The sequence below is a fragment of the Dendroctonus ponderosae genome, unplaced genomic scaffold (assembly GCF_020466585.1).
Source record: "Dendroctonus ponderosae isolate FM_Combo_2020 unplaced genomic scaffold, Dpon_F_20191213v2 Dpon_F_20191213_91, whole genome shotgun sequence".
Lineage (NCBI taxonomy): Eukaryota > Metazoa > Arthropoda > Insecta > Coleoptera > Curculionidae > Dendroctonus > Dendroctonus ponderosae.
In genome coordinates this window covers 33,838-54,626 of record NW_026019127.1, presented here as the reverse complement: position 1 = coordinate 54,626, position 20,789 = coordinate 33,838, and the positions used below count along the sequence as shown (strand labels likewise).

The 20,789-nt window shown below is 31.3% G+C and overlaps 1 protein-coding gene and 1 long non-coding RNA gene across 2 annotated transcripts; one reads left to right on the top strand and one right to left on the bottom strand.

Moving 5' to 3' along the window:
- The first annotated feature begins 5,871 nt into the window (after positions 1-5,871).
- LOC125505687 lies at positions 5,872-10,163 on the top strand. The gene is made up of 6 exons (XM_048670010.1): positions 5,872-5,916; positions 6,084-6,123; positions 7,568-7,687; positions 7,746-7,915; positions 9,503-9,710; positions 9,787-10,163. The coding sequence occupies exons 2-6, from the start codon at positions 6,087-6,089 to the stop codon at positions 10,068-10,070; spliced, it is 819 nt and encodes a 272-aa protein (XP_048525967.1). The 5' UTR covers positions 5,872-5,916; positions 6,084-6,086; the 3' UTR covers positions 10,071-10,163.
- Positions 10,164-11,637: 1,474 nt separating this feature from the next.
- Positions 11,638-20,509, bottom strand: LOC125505689. Its single transcript, XR_007282335.1, has 2 exons — positions 19,470-20,509; positions 11,638-14,589 (listed from the first exon to the last, which is right to left on the bottom strand). It is a non-coding gene; the product is annotated as an uncharacterized LOC125505689 (long non-coding RNA).
- Positions 20,510-20,789: the final 280 nt, after the last annotated feature.

Sequence of the window (20,789 nt, the reverse complement as noted above, 5' to 3'; positions counted from 1 at the left end):
AATTTTTGAACATGTAAATTCTAAATGGTCTACTTTCAGACCCAAGTTTGGCTTAATTCGTGTGGATTTTGAGAGTGCTAATAAAACCCGAACGTGGAAAGACTCGGCTAGATGGTACCAGAATCTTATTGCAACAAGATCATTAGAGAACTAAATAATTGTATGAAATGTTCTAAAAATGGAAAATGTACTAAAGCAATAAAAATACATAAAAACTGGTAAAATGGATTTATTTCAACCCTGAGTAGGCAGCAAAACTGGAAAAATTGCATCAACTGCTAAATCAGCATGCCCAACAAAACATGTAATAAACATTTACCGCTTAAATTATTTAAGCAGGCGAATTTCGGATTATATTTAATTCTCACTTAGAAACCCCACTAATGCAACAGAATTTTCAAATAGCCAATAATATTTTTATTAAATGGCGAAAACACTTTCTTGTTCAATTGATTTATAACTAAATATGCTTCTACTAAAAATGCATTAGAAAGGTTACTCGTACCTTATTTTACGGGGTTTTTTAAAAACAATCTGACCAATTTGCAGGGTTTTCATGAAATTTTAAATATGCTTGAATTATTTAAATATCGAACGTTCTAATAGAGAAATTTCTTATGGGAAAAAACCAGGGTATTTTATTTGAAAAACATAAAAAATTACTAATATATCGAAAACCAAAACGAAGAATGATCATGTTTCTATTGAACCAGTTGCTCTGTAGGCGCATAATATTCAATATTATTTAAGGCAAGAATAGTGCGGCACTGATTTGGCAAAAAACAAATTTTACTCTCCTATTTCTTCCTCAATTTCAAACGGAACAGCGCTTTTAAGTTTTTTTGGCATAACGCATTATTTTCCATTAAAAAAAATAAAGTCGTGTTCATGTACGTCTTAAAATTCTCACACCAACAGATCTTTTAATTCAAACTTTGAAATTATAACGCCAACAAATTTAAACTAAATTGGTCAATAATTTGGATTTAAAGCATTTTCTAGTCGAATTAAACAAAACCAGAATTTAGTCTAAATGAATTGTTCGAAATTTCCTCCCTCAACTATAATATAACCGTTTAGACTCATTTGCATAAAATTTACAAAAGTCTAAACAAGTTAGCGTTTCCCCTGCTCAATTTTCCAAATCTTCTWTCTCAAAAAAACCTTAGAAAGTTATTTMTCTCAACTATATTTTTCAATAATGACTGRAAAGTGCGAACCRCAGAAAAATACGAAAATTTGTGCATTTAAATAAAATAAATAAATACATAATTATAATTTATTTATGACCCGGTCAGCCGATTARTGCAAGTTTGATTTAATAAAAACTTTTTTACCATATAAATTACTATAAATATACACGAATAGTTTAGTTGATAATTAAATAAGATATWTTCTTATTCGCATTTTAATTTTTATCAAAATAAATCGAAATGAAATCTTAAATAAATCCCACATCAATATCWAACAATTCCTAGTATTATCAAATCCGTTTAAATAGAAAAARCAATTATAAATAGGACCATAAAAAGAGTGCAARGCAAAATTATTAAGAGGGCTCTCAGCATCTACTAAAAGTTTTGATGTTTTTGAAATACGAYAAAATAATTGCAAATTTTTGTTGCTTCATTACTTTGACTCTTTTCTAGCTTTTAATGGGAYGTAATTATTTTTTGCTATATTTGTTCGATCCATTATCGATTTCACTCATCACAATGCTAATTGCACTACTTCAAATTGGGGCTCTCTTAAAGCAAATCCCCTGTTTAATATGTCAATTAAACTAATAGTCTGTATCACGCATAAACATATTCCGGCTGCTATTAATAGTCAAGAAGCTTTTCTAACAATTATCTTCACCACATAAAAATTGTTAATTGATCCATACGGTATTTTTCCGTGTCGGATCGAGAATCGAAAGGATGCGAATACGCTCAAAATGATTAACTTGAGTAAAGCGAAGCGTAAAAATTGAGATTTATACAATAGTGGATAATAACAGTTTGTGTGTTGTAACAGTAGTTTTAATGCAAATAAGCATTAATCATCAGTAGGCCAACATCGGCATTTTGTTACTGCATATCCCAGAAGAAGGTGTAATGACCGATAACAGCAGAAGGCTTCGACGAAGTCTAAAATGCGTTTTAGATATCCGCCCTAAATTTGTTTTTTCATTGCTTAAACGAATGAAATAAATCACATTTATTATAACTAACTACAAAAATATTGCACAGACTAATTGAAAATACAGTTTCACAACATCGACCTAAATGTGCAGCTTGGAAGTAATAAAACATTCCGATGGAATCAGACAAAGCTGAGACTATTTAGGCTTGCCTGGATTATGCATTTTAAGAATTACATATTCACTTAATTCCATGAGTGCATTCCATCCACTTGACCACTCGGATCAAAATTATCTGTAAATTTATTTGCCGATCGTCATGCAAACTACCAAATCCAATTAAACACATAAAACATAGCAAACCATAGCAAACATATAAAACATATTCATCGTATTTCCTAACAGTTCTGCATGTTATACTTTCGCATAGCCAATTACTCCAATTCTATTAATATAAAACTATGAACGTGCAGATGATTTCATTGAAAGAAGGAAGCGTTATTAGTGCTTAAATGTTGGCGTAATATCGGATCTTCTATAACGCTTTTGGTACGTTTGAGTACAGAGTCAGCCAATTTACATGTTTGCTTCTCTTTGATTTTTCCCAGAAACTCTCTGAGCGAAAACTTAAATAACAATCTACTTCAAAGTAGATCAACTTCGATGGAAGCCCGAAAAGGAAATTACAATTCGGGCTACGTTCTATTGAAAATCTTTAAATTTTTAAGAAAATGTTTAATCAATGGCAAAACACGAATTGTATTTAGATAATAACATGCTAACTTGTGAATTTATCATCAAATTTAGTGACTTAGGAAAGGTTTAGTCTTCAAACCATCTATCCAACAAAAGCGTTTTATATGTCTAGATATTTTCACCTGTTTATGAGATATAAATTAAAATGTTTTGAACGATCTTTTTATACTTAAAAATTTCCCATTAAGCCAAATTTGTTGAAAAAAACAGTTCTCTGCGAAGAGCTAATTTCCCATTTTGAATAAACCAATAAAATAGTTACTCACTTGTTAATTCTTAAATTTTGCGAAATTTTTAGCTGTGGAGAAAAAAATACTTTGACTAAATATAAAATATAAAAAGCAAAATATAAATTGACTGATACTTTGCTACCTGATGGTTAAACCGATGATTAAACATTAAATATCACGTAAATTCATATTTTCGATCTACTTTTTAGTGGTTCAATATTTAATTCATTTCAACATTCAATTCGTTTTTATTGTGCGGTTAACTATTTGGATATTAGAAATTCGGGTTCAACAATGTTAGCAAAAGGGCAGCTTTCCAAATGGTTTGTGAATATATTTCTTTGAATCAAATATCTTGAGCCTTTTGGCAAAGGTAAATTATTTCACAGTTCTATGCCTGCGTACATTTTCCAATTTTGATTCCTAATTTAAAAAAATAAAAACCCAAATGCTGGAATTTGGTTTTCTATTCAAATGTTCAAAGGCTACGAATTTCTGTTACTGAGAAAGCTTAGTGTTGAAACATGATTCGAGAATGCCTTTTACGACTGTTTAGATATTTGCAATAACTTTTGGGGTAAAAAATCTTGACTTGAACGACTAGAAATTTTACGGACTTTGCTTTGAAGCTTTTAAAGGACAAGGCCATTCCATAATTTCTAAATAGTTGCTGGTTTGGTACTTAACTACGTAATTAAAGATAATGGTTTTATCACCTTAAAAGTGAGGAAGGTTTTACTCTTTTCTTTTGAGGAAAATATAGTACTCAAAGCGCCCAATATATTTCTTGCATTCAAGGACTGAAACAAAAAAAATCTTAAGAAGTGTATTGCTGTGAATGTAGTGTAAGTGCAGTAGAAATACGTTCAAGTTGAGAATTTTCTTTGTTGGCTCCAAAATCGAGTTAGAAAATCGATCGATGTTTAAAAAGAGCATCTCAGAAACGTTAGAATTTTAAAAAAATCAACTACTATCAATTAATTAATTCCATTCGTTCGCGAAATATTTCTGAGTCTCTTCAGTTTTTCTTAAATTTAGCGTTAACTATTAGGCGGTTAGTTCCTTCAGCCTGGTCAATACATTTCTTGTAACTCATCAGCTATTTTAAATTGTTTTGGAAAAAAGATTTACGGTAAAAGTAAATTTTAAATTCCTTCAAAAACCTCGAAGGTCAAAGCTTTTACTACCCTTTAACGGAAAGCTTATAACCGTTATTCAGATGATATTATGCTATAAAAGCTTTATTAGATTTTTATTATTTTTAATTAGCTTTAAATTAGCTTTAAAAGATTTATGCTCTTAAACATCGACGATTCTTCAGCCTTTCGACATTGGGCATTACTGTCAAACTTTATTTGGTGAATTCACGCACATTTTTAATTTTTTTATTTTGTTCCGTGCAGTTCCTTTACTACTTCCTCCACTAAAAATCGCGTTTTACTTAAGAACCACCCAATAACTTTGCACTCTATGCGAAAAATCCATTGCCCAAATAATTATTTGCGTAATAAGATGGCTTAATCACTTTTGAAACGTCTGCCAGCCTAATTATTTTTGATTTTATCTCTGCTTCAAATCAGTATTGTTGCTTCGAAAAGCCACTAAACCATACACTACAGTTTTTCTAGTTTTACATTTTAATTCTATGAGATGGTGCAATTAGAGCAAAGTATTTAGTGGCTGGTAATTTTTTAAACATTATAACGCAGCAAATGCAATTAGCAGATTCAGTTGTACATTTGTCAATTAAAAAACGGCAAAATCATTGTTAAAAAATTTGATTTTTGTTAATTATTTCAATATGAAGTTGGCTTTAAAATGAATATAATTAGCTACAGAACTGCGCGAAATACCAAAAAGTGCATTTATCCTTGATTTTATGCGCTTTAAACATTTAATTTTTCTGCATCGAGTTATAATTAGTTACCCAGGAAAATACCCTTTTTTATCAAAATTCTCATAGAGTTTTATATAATTATGAAATTACGTTTCGCACGCATTACATATATTGTATATTCACGTACCTAATCATATAGCCGAGAGTTTTTTGCCCATATTTGCACTGTAATGAAGTAGAATGGTCAAATATCTCAAGTTTCCACTATGGCAAAAACAAGCCTGTTTAAAAACGTAATGAAAATTCCGCACTTTTCTACCTGTGAATAAGTGCAACTTATCTAATTTCCTTCTAGCCAAAGAAATTGACAGTAGATCATGAGCCCAAAGTGGTTGAGAATCCTCCAACCGTTCTTTAACACCTCGCGATTGAGAACAATTGTCGCCAATGCAAGCGAAACGTTTGGACAAGACATGCGTGAAAACTAATGTTAAAATAATTTATTTCATAGTATAATTTACGGGAAATGTGCAGCAGTAGTAACAAATTTGCATTAGATTTTTGGCATCATCCTCAATTCCTGATGAATGATTTTCGATTGCTAAACAGCAGCAAGTGAAGCCAAAAAATTACACACGGCAAACAGTACAAGTCTTGCAATCGAATGCCAATATTTTGCCGATTTATAACTATGAAATTCTAAATAATTGGTGATTGAAAAGCAATATATTCCTATTAAATTGAAGAGCTGCAATTAAGGTATTGTCTTTTTCCGGTTGGAAGATTAAAATAAATTAAACTCTCGTTTACGTGCAGATATACAACTAATTAATTTTTTTCTTGTGCCTCCCTGATTGCAATCCCCCAGTTCCACAGCTGGTAAAAGGTATAAAACCATACGGATACCTCTGAAAGTCCATTCAGTTCCTCATCTCAAGTGTTTAAGCGTTTGGTGTTTTGTGTTATTTGTATGTTTTATTTACAATTTTTGATATCAATGTATTAATTTGTTTTCAGAAAGCACTGTCTTTATTAATAATGTATATTTTGCACAATTAAATTACCGTTACTTTGAAGACTGTCTGATGCAAAAAAATGTGTAAATTACAATTAAAACTTTTGTGTTTATTTCCAGATCATGATGTTCAGGTTTTTCGTTATTACTGTTCTCTGTGGTAAGTTTCTCGTTTCAAGTTATAACGAATATTAAAAACTATGTAATTTTTACTCGCTTTTTCGAACTAAGTAAAAAATTAATTTAAAAATGAAAAGGCAAATTTATTCATTTGAAGATTCAATAATTTTACCCCACTTATTAACAGTATCTATTTTATCTTACTGTTTTTTTATTTTTAGCCGGTTTTATATTAATATTTTTACAATATAAAATAGAAAATAAATTTATTTAAAAGAATTCAACTTCGCCTCAAACCTCAACATGTAGTTACGCTATAATTCCTTTCTTTGTGAAAATTGTTAGTTTTCTTATTAGTTTAGTAATAGTTTATTAGGAATTTAACAGTTGCGTTAATAATAATGAAGATCTAAAGAATGTGTGAGCAATTAATCTCTAACGACGAAAACAGGAACAATCAAGTTCAGATAGTGCACAATGAATCAAATTAACTATTTCCTCTAATTTTTAAAATGAGCTTAAGAAAAGACTGTTATAAGGTTTGTAAGAAATGTATTGATATTTGAGCATATTTGGAAAGGTTTTTATTTTTAATTTTGATAGCTTCTATTAAGTGGGGAAATAGAAACGACGAATAACTAGTTCCTCTTAAGTTTTATTTTTCTTGCTCTTTAATCCCATGTTTGTCTTCTAATTTTACAAACGTTTAGACAAGAATTGCTTTTAGAAAATACCAGGCACTTGATGCGGTCTGCAGAGAGTTTGAGAAAGTTTGTAGACCGTTAATTGCGAAATGAAATATATTTAGTTTATTTGTAATGCTAATGTATCAGTGCAATCATAAACTTAAAATATGCGTGTTATTCATTCGCAGAAAATTAAATTTATCCATCTTTACGGTTTATTTTATGCTTTACCGTCTTAATTTCTGCTACTATTCTCTCATAAGTAAAATTTTTCATAGCGGTAATTTTCGAACGTAAAATGAAGGTATAAATAACGACCAAAGCAAGTGGCGGAATCATAAAGTAAGCAGAGTTTATTGCGTTCATTCTAAATAATGGAAGAAGCTGACGCAACGGTGGCATTAAGAAGAGAATAAAGTTGAACAGAAAAATATGAAATCAGACAAAATTCACTGAATTGGTAAATGAGAAGTCTCAAATCGACTGAAGTCGATAGGCAACAAAATTATATTCAAATGAACGATTAAAGAGATTAAAATATCAAAACAAAAGTCGTTTTTGGAAAAAATGATTGCTCAAGCATCTATTTCCTTACCAACAGCAACTTTACAATAGCGAGGTGTTTGATCCAGAAATTTGTGAACGATTATGAGTTGTAAAGGAAATAAGTCTCAAGTTATAAGACCAGAGCATAGAAGACAAATAATTTCTATAACCATTGAAAAATGAATGAAATAGTCTCCAAAACTTAGTTATAAAAGAAATGGCTAAATTTCAAAGTGGGTTCTTCTATTTTAGTGGCTTTGTCTTCTGCTGGCAGACAGAGAGTACGTATCGTAGTTCCTGAACAACAAGCACAAGGATCCGGACACTATGAGGAAATTTCCAGCGGCGGATACGGAGGCGAATATCAAGGAGGTAGTTTGTTAAATTGTTTTATTTTTGCAAGATCTTTAGAATTCTTCAATGATTGCAGGTCATGAACATCTGGCTGTAGACGAAGGCAAAGAAGAATCTGGAGCGGAACTTACCAGCCTGGCTCATACTTCGGCTGTTCAAGCTAAGAACGCTGTGCAATCTCAACATACTGCCGGTAGCCAGGCGGCTTTTGGAATCAAGAGTACTTTGGCTAGTGCCGCTCAAGGGGTGAGTTAACGATTAATAAAATGTAGCTCAAAAATCATACTGCTAAAATTATTAGATTAAATTAACTGGAACGTTTTATCTGTGAAAATTGCCCGAATATTCAAGAGCGAACAGTCAGAATTCTATTGCGCCTACACAACTTAAAAGTTTTTCTTTTATGGGACTTTTAATTTTTATATTCCTATTTAATACTCATCTATACTCTGGAGACTATCAAGAATTCAAGGATCAAACAATTTGAGCTTGACAATATTTCAAAAATTGGAACGTATGTACACTTGCAGCTAATTAGAAATAATAACAAATAAAGAACACTTTTAAGTCTTATTTCTTCACATATCACCAAAATACGTTCAAAATAAGCTAGTAAATCTTATGATTACCAATGCGTAAGGAAGAATTACTGGGAGTTTAAATAAAAATTAAACTCCAGCATATCGAGGAAACAAAAAATTAAATTATGGAAAAATCAGGCTTATTCATTAACAAAAAGCTGAGTCGAAAGGGAACTTCTACTTTTTATCATTTAATATTCTCCACATGAAAATCAATTCTATTAAGCACAAAAATGGGGAAACGTTAAGGTAAAAATAACTCGGTTAACTTAAGTGGCAACTTAAGAAAACGCACGAAAATTTAGAAACGAAATCAAAGGTGCAGACAGACAAGAATATAATAAACGTATTGAGAAAAGAACACAATTGATTAATCAAGTAAAACTACATAACGACAATAAATGAGAAGGACAATATATATCGCACAACTTTACACCCCTGCAAGCAAGCAATGAAATTTTCGTCTATTCGCAGATTTTTTAAAGTTTTGAGTTTGCTATAACTAGTTTTATGTTTATGGAGTTTAAGAAGTTTTATCAGTGCGTCACTTAAATTTTTTTGCAACAAATGCCTTAAAACCACTTACCAATTCTTAAAGAAAAAACTATCGACTACTTCTACTACTACGAAAAAGATAGAATGGTTTGAAAATATCCGTTTGACACGAATGAAACCTAGTTTGCTAAAAACGAAACCAATATCAAAATGGAATATGAAATAAAAAGACACATAAAAGAAAAATAAAGAAAACACAATATGAAAAGTTTAAGAGTTTTTAAACATAAATTATTAACATCCTGGTACAATCTGGAGCTATAGGAAAGCCGCTTTTCTCAACTAATTTTTCGAAATTCTGGTTTTAACTCCAATCTGGACCAATTTCAGCGTTCCCAATAATCGGATAAAGTAAAATATGAGTACATCAGTTTCCGGTCCACTTAAGTAAAACAATAATTGTTTAGAGTAGAGGTAGACACAATAATAAATAAACTAAAAAATCTGTAGGCATTACAAAGTGCAATGGAAATAAAAATTTTATCTGAACCGTAAAAAATCAGAGTTGTTTTGCTAAATTAGTAAAAGAACACGCTATATATAAGGTGATGAGATTATGTACTATTCTTGTACTTTAAGAGAAAATGATGTTAACAATCTACTCGACCATGATCTGAAAGATATGGTTTGAGTTCAGTTAAGCCCACGACCTGCATATAAGGAAATGACAATATTTAAAAGAACACATTTTTCTTAGGCCGCCCAAACTGCTCAAGCCGCTCTGGTGGGAAAACAGGCCATCGTCTACAGCTTAAAGAGACAAGTATCCGAAGCGGAAAAGAGACTCAGCGGTGAAATTTCTCAATACCATCAAGCCGAACAGTCCGCTCAAATCTCCCAACAGTCCGCACAACAAGCCCGATCCCAAGCAGCTACACTAAGCGCTGCTCTAGCTTCGGCTGCCAGTAAGTAACATCCAACTCAGTTTAACAATCAGAAGAAAATTCGATTATCTCTTGACTCATCTAAATCGTTTTCTAGGTGGAGGTCAACTGGCGGAAAAGGCTGCAGCTGAAGCTGCAAACGTTGCCGCCTCTCAACAATCTATGGTAGCGCAAGCTAAGCAACGCCTCTCCACCTTGATTCATCAGCTGCAAGAAGCCGTACATGATCTGAGCGAAACTGAAGCTGCCTACTACAAAGCCGCCGAATCAGCGCAACAAGCCCAAAGCAATGCCGCAGCAGCTGGTGCAGCTGTTGTAGCTGCCAGCGCCAAATCGCAACAGTCTTCTGGTGGATCCAGCGGGCAATATGGACATCACTGAATAATTTTCCAAATTTATTTTTATGCTTTGTGATCAATCAATTGAAAATTTTGTTTTGTAAATAATCGTTATTAGTAATAAAGACTACATTTTTATGCTATTTTCTTGGTGTTAGAATAACCAAAACCCTTTTTTGAACAATTTTTCGACAAAATGTTTTGCACCGCTTTGGTCCAGATTTTATTTTCATAACGTATGAATCGACAAAGTATAGAATGACAGCAACTTGTGCTATGCCGACGACACAATATTGATAACAAATAATAGTGGTCAAAACATGTCAGCTGGATATACAAGGTATATCTACATACATACGCTCAGCAAAACATTGGATCTTGAATACACAAGGTGGAAAAAATAATTTATATATTTTACGAATATTTTCCAGTTTTGTTTTTGAATTTTGGCCTGAAATTTCAAGTTTCCGGATTTTCTATGGCAGAAAATGTGGTTGTATTCGTGTAATTTTGGATAGGCGTGGGTGAAAACAGAAACCAGCATTTCCAACATGTAAAAACGTTTTTGTTAAATTTTAATGTAAACTGTTTTATATTAAAACTGAAAACGTAGTTAAATCCTGGATTATTTAAAACAAAAACCGTGTTTTCTACCATTCTACTAGTGCCAGAATGATATTTTATTGGACCTATTTGCGAAATTTTCCTCATTTCTTCTCTTTCTTGGCGTTCTGTTCGCCTTTATGCAACGTTTATTTTTTCTGCAGCAGTTTGAATATTTTAAGGCTCAACCAAATTTAGCTCTACCTCGTTTTCAATAACAAGAACCCTAAAAAAATACAAAAACACTTATAATACAAGTAAAGAATAATATCAGTATCAAGTTTGGAGAGAGGATAAAGAAAAGTTACAAAATCTGCGCGTAGCTCCTTGAATAATTATTAAATCGCGTAGAGAAACAGAAATCGCGAAAGTACATTCAAACGTTCCTAGAAGGAGCATGAAGTGTAAACAGAAAAATCAACAAAAGACGGTTATGAGCAAATACAAAATTCAAATTCAGCAAAGCAATGCAAAAACTAAAAACTGACAAATCACCATATTATTGAAAAACAAAAACAGAAGTGACATGGGATCAGAAGGGACGGAGATAATGATCAATATAAACGATAAAATTTCAGAATAGCTGGGAATGTACTATCGAAAAATTAGTCTTAGAAAATATAATAAAGCTATAAAATATTTGAAAAAATAGTAGAGTAGAGACTGAAGTAGCGTGAAATTCAAACATAATCGAGTCAAATAAAATAAAAATGGAAAAGCAAATTCTCTACAAACCACATTTTTTAACTTTCAATTTAATGAACCTCTCTTATATTGTGTGTGTCTATAATTAAAAGCTGAAAATAAACCCCTGAATGAAAAATTTAGCCAGGCACTTAGTTCCTTGTGAGAAGAGTAACAAATCCGGCAAAAAGAGTCAAAAATACTCAAAAATCTTGTAAAACGCTTTCACAAAAAAGGGATTAAAAGAAAATAACAAATTAAAATAGACTAAATTTGTTTAAAATTAGTTTTAACTAAACAATCACACAGACATAAATAACCGATCAAAATAAGTAAATATATTGAAAGCAGGAAGGGAATTATCGTATTTTATATACATTGTGTGGAAAAAATGTGTTCTTTCTTTCCCCTTATCAGTCAGAAATTACCACAACATTAAAGAAAAATGAGGTGATCACAGTATACAGTAATTCTTCAATCTTAAAGTTGAAATAATTGCCTAAAATAAATGGTGTGACAATGCAAAAATTAAAAGTGTAATTGTGTCTCATACCATCTCAAAACCATCTCAAAACCATCTTCTTAAACCAGTTAGAAATTATGGAAAGTAGAAGTAGAGCCAAAAATAAATCTAACAGTGTCGTATTTTGTGAATGAATAAACAAGACAAATTGGTGAAGAGAAAATGGAAAAAAGTAAAACCGGACGATATCAATTTACAAGGAAATTAAAAATCAAATAAAATTTGGCTATTGGGACAGTTACAGAGTGAAATTCGAACGTCGGCATTTTAGGGGCCTTAATATGGATGCGATTTTTGCAAGCTCTTGGCCATAGTTTTTGAAGAGACTACTTCTAGCCATTTGATTTTATAAACCAACGATACAAAACATTTTCTATAAATTTCATCCAGTGCACTTTTTAGTACTTTGAGTATGAAGCAAGCGTATTATAAGTATTGCATTTGTTGATCCCAAGTATAGGATAAAATTTGTAGAATAGTTGTACTCAATACGTCCAAAGTGGACATGGAAAGTTACAAATATTGAAAACGAAATACCTCTTCCGAACGTTTATTTTAAAAAATTAAGAACGGAAAGTAAATTTATTAATCAATGTTATTTATTTATTATAAATACAATTTTCAATAATAAATACTTAATCACTCGTTATACAGAATCGTTAATCACATCACAAGTACAATAACGGAATAAGGCAGTTTGTCCATTACAAAAACAATAAATCGATTATATGAGTTAACAGTGCCGCAGCAATCGCCTCATAAGATAACAATACAAGGGTTTCAAAGTGTATCTCCAAGTACGTATTCCGAAGTAGTCGATTCCGATCATACCTTTTTTGTCCAAAAACCGATGCGAAATATTGCAACTAAAAACGCACTAATTGTGTTTTTATTGCTTTCAATTTTCATGTTTATTAGACAACAATTTCCTCTAATAAGATTGAAAATATTTTCAGATAGATTTGCATGATTGTAAATGATTCCCAAACATTACTTTTACTGCTTTAAGATTCAAGATGGAAAATCAAGATGGAAAATTAAATAAGTTTCTGTAAGGAAAATAACTAATAATCTCGATTTTTCAAAGTGCTTTAATGAATATAAACTTAACATCTAATCAAATTTGACTATAAGACCAAAATACACATTCGTTCTCGATTTTAAGAGTGAAGAATTTTCGAGAAATGCTAGATTTGAAAATCAGTTAAATTAGTTGTACGATTTAAACGGAATTTTCCTGTGAACAAATGTTTAGCCTTTACAGAAACGGATCAATTTGTGAAACAAAATTCGGACTAGTCTTAATAAAGAGCACGATAAACAGTCAAATTCAAGCACTAGCAGATAAACTATTATTGGAAAAATAAGGAAAAAATATGAGACATCAAGACTTAAGTTTTTAGAAAAATTCGTTTATAATCGGGAGTTGGCGCTACTTCATTGGGACACCCTGATTTAGTTGTGTATACAATGTTGTGTATATGATGCTACAAGTTGTCCCACGATAAATTTTCCAAATATAATATAATTTTTGAATATATGTAAAATTTCTCATAAAGTTCAGTTGTTTTTATTCCAGGAATCGGTGTTTCGCTATCTTCCATTCATTATGGGAAATCGTATATAATAATTTCTGTTGTGCTGTTAAAGTGTGCAAAAAAAATAATTGCACTTACGAAGTTTAACTTTGGCAACAAAATCCCCGATTTTGCTTTCTCTGGGCCCAAATTAAGCTAGACCAGTTCAAAAATTGGCCACTCGTACAAATCACCCTGTATTATTGTGAGATTTACGTTAAAATATCGCAAGTAGCATAATTTAAAATTGTTATTAATGGAGAATAACTTGCATGAACAGAAACTGTTCAAGGAGTTTAGTGACAAACTCTAGAACCAAGCGAAAGAAGAATGAGAAAAATTCTATTCAACAAAGTTTACATATTTAGAGTGAGAATTCTTCTAAACTTCTTTCATGAATTGCCGCTTGAAAACGGCCAGAATAACTCGAGGAATGTCATAAACGAGGTAAAAACGTTGAATGGAATTCAGAACAGCAGACCTAAATTCATCAATTGCAATTCTGATAAGAGAAATAAGAACAAATTGTACATTTTTCGCTTCATTTATAGCTTAAGATGTTTTGACTACAAACAAATATTGCCAGTGCCATACTCAATGTTTTTTTGACTTTGGATGATTTGCGATTCCATCCTCAAAACTCCTGTAAATCTGCAACACTTACATCCTTTGTACATATGTTAAACTAGATGAACGCGTGTTAGTATGCAGCATCCGCACTTAAGAAACTGCGCACTCTAAACGAACCACCCTGTATATTCCGTGTTTCTTCACATTGGCAAGTTAACGTCGATTAGATTTTACATTATTACGTTGTGCAAAGTCTTTGTAAGTAGGTACTCTTACCAATCATAATCGGCCTTAACAGGCAGCTGCGACACTGTTTACATATTCAAAACGCTTTCACAAAGACTAAAATTAAAACCTATGAAAATCCTGAATTATTCGTTGTACTAGAAATCCATCCGTGCCTATACCATGCTTCCAAACATTCGTTTGCCTCTGGTCAGAATCATGCTTACAGCCATCACAGAAAGCAGGAAGAACACCAGGCCGAGGAAGGAGGTGAGTACGCGACATCGAAATCTCCATTTTTTGTCTTCGCGAAGACGTTTGGAGAGCAATTCGGATCGGGGCACGTCCAGTGTAAAGTCGGCCTCCGGGCGTCCACCAGGCTGAAAAAAAACAAAAACAACAATGAGATTTGAAAAACAAATATCAAGACTTCTAAGGCTATTTTTAGGTTGAAACCCACTAATTTTCAAAACAGCTTAGTTCTTATTCATTATGAATGACTCTTTATTGGTCACTGGCCAATGTAAAAAAACGATAAATATTTCAACAGAAACAATAAAACAATCCAGAAACAAATGAAAAACCTTTGTTTACAGATCGGTAACAATTTCCCCATTAATTATTGGACATCGTAAGCCTTTCAATGTGCGAAACCAAAAATCAATGGCATGATTTCAACTTATAAAACAACCACTTTCTCCGTTATAATAATGGACTTACGTCATGGCAATGATTGGGGCAGACCGCTTAATGTGTCATAGAAGGTAATGGTAACCCACTGAACCGAAATTTCAGACAACTTTGATTCCATTGATTGTGCTATTGAACAAGCGGTGAATCATAATTAATCGATCAATTGATTATTATTCAGTAAGCGATATGTTGATTATTTTAATTCTGCAGATTATGCGATAAATTATATATCATTTCAGATATGGGAATGTTGCAAAGATGAGGGCACAACCTTAAAATTACATTTAAAATTATTAAAATATTGCAAAATTCCATAAAAATTAACGTCTTCATTCTTGTACTAGCAAGCATATTATTCACATGGTCACACCGTCAAACCGTTTTGAGTCAAACCATTTTCTATATCAATTAATTTGCAAAATTTACCCCGTATTAAATTTTATTTAATCCATTTGTACATTTTCTAGAAATTGTCTAATACAGGATGTCCTCTAATTATATGGGGAATATGTTCGGAGTAAGGAAAAGTATATAAAAAATGTATAAAAAAGCAGAGACAAGTATAATAAATTGAGAGTTTTAAAATAGACTTTTTACATTGAGTTTACAAAGCAATGATATAATGGTTACGTATCAATGCTCTCTCTAACTACATGAGTTCCATCACAGAATCGAAAATTTTATCACAAAACTGGTAATTCCCATGAATATAAAATATTTTAGATTCAAAAGCTCAAAAAATTAGCTTGTAATAACAACACACTATGGATTTCCGACATTTTTTGATGTAGAAGATTTGATTTATTGAGAGTCTTCACATGAAGGGTGGACTTTATAAATGTCTGACATTGTTATACACATGTTTGAAGAGCGTAATAAAAAAACTAATCAAACACACGTTTTTTCTGTTTCTCCACAGTTTGATTGGAAATACAAAATATTGCGTGGATTTGGCGGATCTGCATCTGGAGCTGGTGCTTCTTTGAAAATTATTTTTTTCGACCAACAACTTTACAAGAAATAAAAATGCTCTTCTTCAGTCCTTCACTGTTTGATGATTTTTTGTTTATATTTAATTTATTTTGAGTTTTAATTTTCAGTTTTCTGTTCTGTGCGTTTGGGAAGAAAGAATATTTTCAGTTATTTGATTTATATCTTTTAGATATGAATAACGTTATTTTGAAAACTTACAAAAGCTGTACGGCATTGTACAATTTCGTTCTTTTTATTGAGTGAGCGTAAGCTCATTTTCTACTGCTTCACTTAAAGTGTTCTTAAAACGTTGACGAACAAGTTGAGAAATAAAGTTAAAAATATTTATGAAAGTTCCATATTTATTTTCTGAATTTTCAACTCATTTTTAACCTTTAATTACAATTATTAGAACAATAAAATAATTATGAACAAACAAAACGCTTGTTCGTTAGGGTTAAGCACCGCAATTAACGACTTAGCACACAGCCAAACTAACCCAAACATGATTAATAAGTGGTACACACCTTATACAATAGTTATGTAAAATAAAGACTAAACAAAGCAAATATATGAAGTTAATTGATACCATATGATTACGGAATTGGTATTGAAATAAAGAAATTTTTGCAAGAAAGTGCTCAATAGACATTTACTTAATCAGATATTATCTAACACTTTAGGAATTTAAAAAAGCCGAAAAATCCATAAAAACCTTCCAGCACGTTTTATTCGCTGATCATTATCAGTTATTCAGGTGGTGCTGCAATGTGATTATTTAATGTGTGTGTTAATTACATTAAAGTTAATACACAAGAGCTGAAGAAAAAGAATTATAATTTGTACCTTTTCCAACATAGGCTCAGTTTTACAAGGAAATTTGGTTCTATATTAAGTAGGTTATCGATGCTATTTGTTGGATGTCTTAAAATTGTGTCGTTTAATTTCTTCGGGCAGCGAAAACAGTTGAAAGTGTTCTTAGATATCCCTCACAGCTGTAATAAACATTATAATTTAGATGCTAATGAATGTTCTGAAGTGTCCATGAAAATAAAATAAAAGACGAACCACGCGTTAATAGTTTTAAAAATGCAAATTTCAAATTTTATTGTTTTATACATAAAATGAAACCTTAACATATTAAGTCCTTGGACATGGTGATCGGCGTTGAGGAACTAAATAATGAATAACTTCCGTTTTACTCATGCCTAAACATATTAAGCAGTCCGCATATCAATCATTTGAAGATTAATATTTAATGGATTCGATATACAAATTGAGTCATTGATAGAAGTTTGCAGCAGTAACATACTTCTGAACGATGTATGACTACATTTTTAACTTTGCTTTCAATACAAAGTATTTTTAAAGTATATTCTAATCAGTTGGGCTCGAAGTTAGAAAACGCATTTATTCACCTGGTCAATGACTACAATAAAATCAAATAAAGACAAACTAATTGCAACTAGAGCACTAAAACAGAGGGCAGGGAAAACTTGATGAATTATCTCTGCTATTTTAGTCACTAAATATAAGCGATAGTGGAAAAACTAAGAGAAAAATCTTTACAACTTCAAGTTGAAAACATCCGGTTAACCCATAAATTGAACAACTTTACCATAAAGGAGATTGATTTTTTACTTACTAACACAAATGAAATTAGACATTTCTCCTTTTGCAAAAATGTGACAAAATTAGTTTGTTTTATCAAAACGGTATGATTTATGTTTCAAATAAATATTTCCTGCTATCCTTTCCCCAAAACAACATTTAAGCAGGTTGGCCATTTGAAATTAACGAATTAGTAAATTATTGCGCAACAAGTAAATGTAAGTTTATATTATAAACTAATAAATTTCACACTGTATGGTTCTTATTATAGCATGTTACATGTCTTTATGTACCTATGCGTTGGCCGCTGTTAAACAAAAGTGGTTTCGATTAATATAAATTTATGATGCCATCTATGTTTCCTTATAACCAGGAAAGTCCGAATTGCATATGTGTAAACGATGGTAGTCACTGGAGCTGAAAATCTTGCCGTAATGAGCATAGTTTATGTTAGAAATTGTTCATTTAGTAAGAAACTGAAAGAAAATACCGAGTAATATTTTATAGTACCGTTGGGTATTTGTAGACTAAGTGAAACGACACTGTGAATTAAATATCATGGAAAAGCGATTGATTTCAGCTGCAAATATTTCGCTAAAAGTAATTAAAAGTCCATACTGAAAGAAATACTCATAAGCAACGATTAAGACCGGGTTAATCGAAGCAAGCATATGGAAGACCGTTGAAAAAATTTGCGAAGTTATTAAGTGATAGCTGAAAATGCGCTTTATTGTACCTTCTCACCACCGTTTTTCTCAAAAAACTTGATTTTACAATCCGACGTCGTTTTCAAGCTCTTGTAGGTTCTTCGAAGCACAGTTGCCTTTCATTTTGCAAATTTCATTTGAATGTTTTATTGAGACTCGGACAGTTTTTTAGAGAGACTACTTACTTGGACGGGTATTTGGTTATATTTTTTTAACAGTAATTCTTGAACTAAAAATAGAATAGATAAAATCTATAAAACTCAATGAAATATAAAAATTTAACTTTTCATCTGAAACTCAAAATAAATCGCCAAAAAGTAAACGACTAAACAACACCATTTCTGCTAGTTGTAAAATTGATTGTAAATATGATTAACAATTTTACAAACAAATAACAGGAAAATATAATAGATTGAACAAAACGAATCTAAAACATATAAACATAAATTTTTAATTATACAGAGTAACTCCCTACAAATTGTTTCACGTCTTTAATGATCTTGAAGTCTAAAAATCTTCCGAATCAAAATTAAAGATCAACACGTTAGAGAGTTGTGTATTTTTTTTACATTTTAAACACTAATTTATGAAAACAAAAAAGCGACCAATTTCGAAAACAAAACTCGAAAAATTTGATAACAAACCTTGGAGTTTCGTGATGAAAGTCATGTAATAACTGTATGTATCTAATAGTAAAAAATAACATATTCTGTAGAAATACGCCCATTTTGATAAGACTCTTATACCTACAGGCTAACTGCTCCACATATTATTGCTAGTGTCCACTTCCCTTAAAAGTCAAATTTAAATCAACATTATATACAAACAATTTAGGAAATTCAGAAAATTGTTATATTCTTCTAAGCAAAGTTTTTCTTTCTGACAAAATTGATCGTCATCGTCAAATTGAAACAAAGAAAAAATAGCATTTGAGGAAACCAAACTAGGAGGAAGTACAGAAACGAAGTACATACACATAAATTAAAAAATTAAAAGTAATTGAAATTTGTTGAAGCTATGGTTCGAAAAGAACTCGAAAATTCTGTGGACTCCTTCTACGATGATACTATTAAAAAGACGTGGGGGAATTTGCAGAAATCTTAATCCGAAATTATAAATATTAAAATTTCATAGCTTAATGGTCAACATGGTCATGAATACGTAATTTAATGGCATCAACACTTTTGTGAAAAAAATTTTTATTACATAAATTTCTTTTTTATGACACCGGATTTCGCTTTATTGCTACGTTTAACTTTCTGATTACGCTCCTTTACCTGAGAATTGACTTTGAGGAGATTTAAACGACAAATCTTTGTCCATATGCGGAATGAATAAAATTATATAAATAGCTTTGATTGTGTCTCGTTGTTGGTAGCCCTGAAAAACGCATTATTATAACCATTGCCTCTTAAAGATAAAGAAGTTACAAACACATTTAAGAAAGAATGGCAATAATTGTTTCGCGGAAACACTCCCACTATTTAATATCTCTTAAGATAATAATGAATACTTTCAATAACTATACTTGTTAGTTATTACAGTGATGATGAAACTCCCATCTAAACAACAAATATTATCATTCTAATGGTAGCCAATGTATTGACCTTTACAGCGAATTATTCTAATAAAAATGGCAATATGACACAGCAACAAAATTTTGATTGATAAATTCCCTTGTAAGAACAGAAGAAAGAGAAGTAAATACATAATTATTCCTGTCAGCTTACTTCCGGGCTTTTCAAAGCTAATGGAGCTGGTAATTTATCAGCAATTCATTGCATTGTTTAGATAACTATTTCAATAAACACTAATGCTTTTGAAGCAAAAAATTGGAATTTACATTTACAGCATTTTATGGGGTGATTGCAAGTTAGTGCCATTCTTTTAAGCAGTTTTTGAAGGTTCTTTAGACAATAAAAGTATATTGGTATATCATTTTGTTCTTGGACTGATATTTCATTATTTACAGAAGAACCAACTTTTAAACCCCAATTTCACGCACATTTCCACAAAATACCAAAATTCTACAATTCAATGAAATAAACATTTAATAATTGAAGGATTGTTTCCAAATGTATTTTTATTAGATTTTCCTTTACTCTCTCGATAGCATCATAAATCAAATAGATAAGATTGGAGCATAAATTTTACTGTTTTACCATAAAATATGTGTATTTAATTTTGTGTAGACATGGTCAGTTACGTCTATGTCAATAGACAACCTCTTCAGACAATAATTGACCGCGATTATCGAGATCGTCTCGAGATTGCAAAACTCTTACGTAAGAGCAGTTACCAGTCATGAAAGAAAATTGCTACTTGCCTTAAAAAATGCTATAAAGTTTACACAGGTGCCACACTTCTGACGATTCAATCAATCTGCCGTTGTAAAGCTTAACATCGTGAATGCACTATTGAGAATGATCCCTGTCCACTCTGACTTTCTTGCAAATATATTAAAATATAAACGTTCCAAACATATTCCAATTGTTGTAATGTTTGCTTCTAAACTGAAAAAAACTGGTTCAATTGTAAAATCATATTAAGTGAAAAATGATATTTTCAGAACCCGAAATATTCGAGAAAGGGTCTAC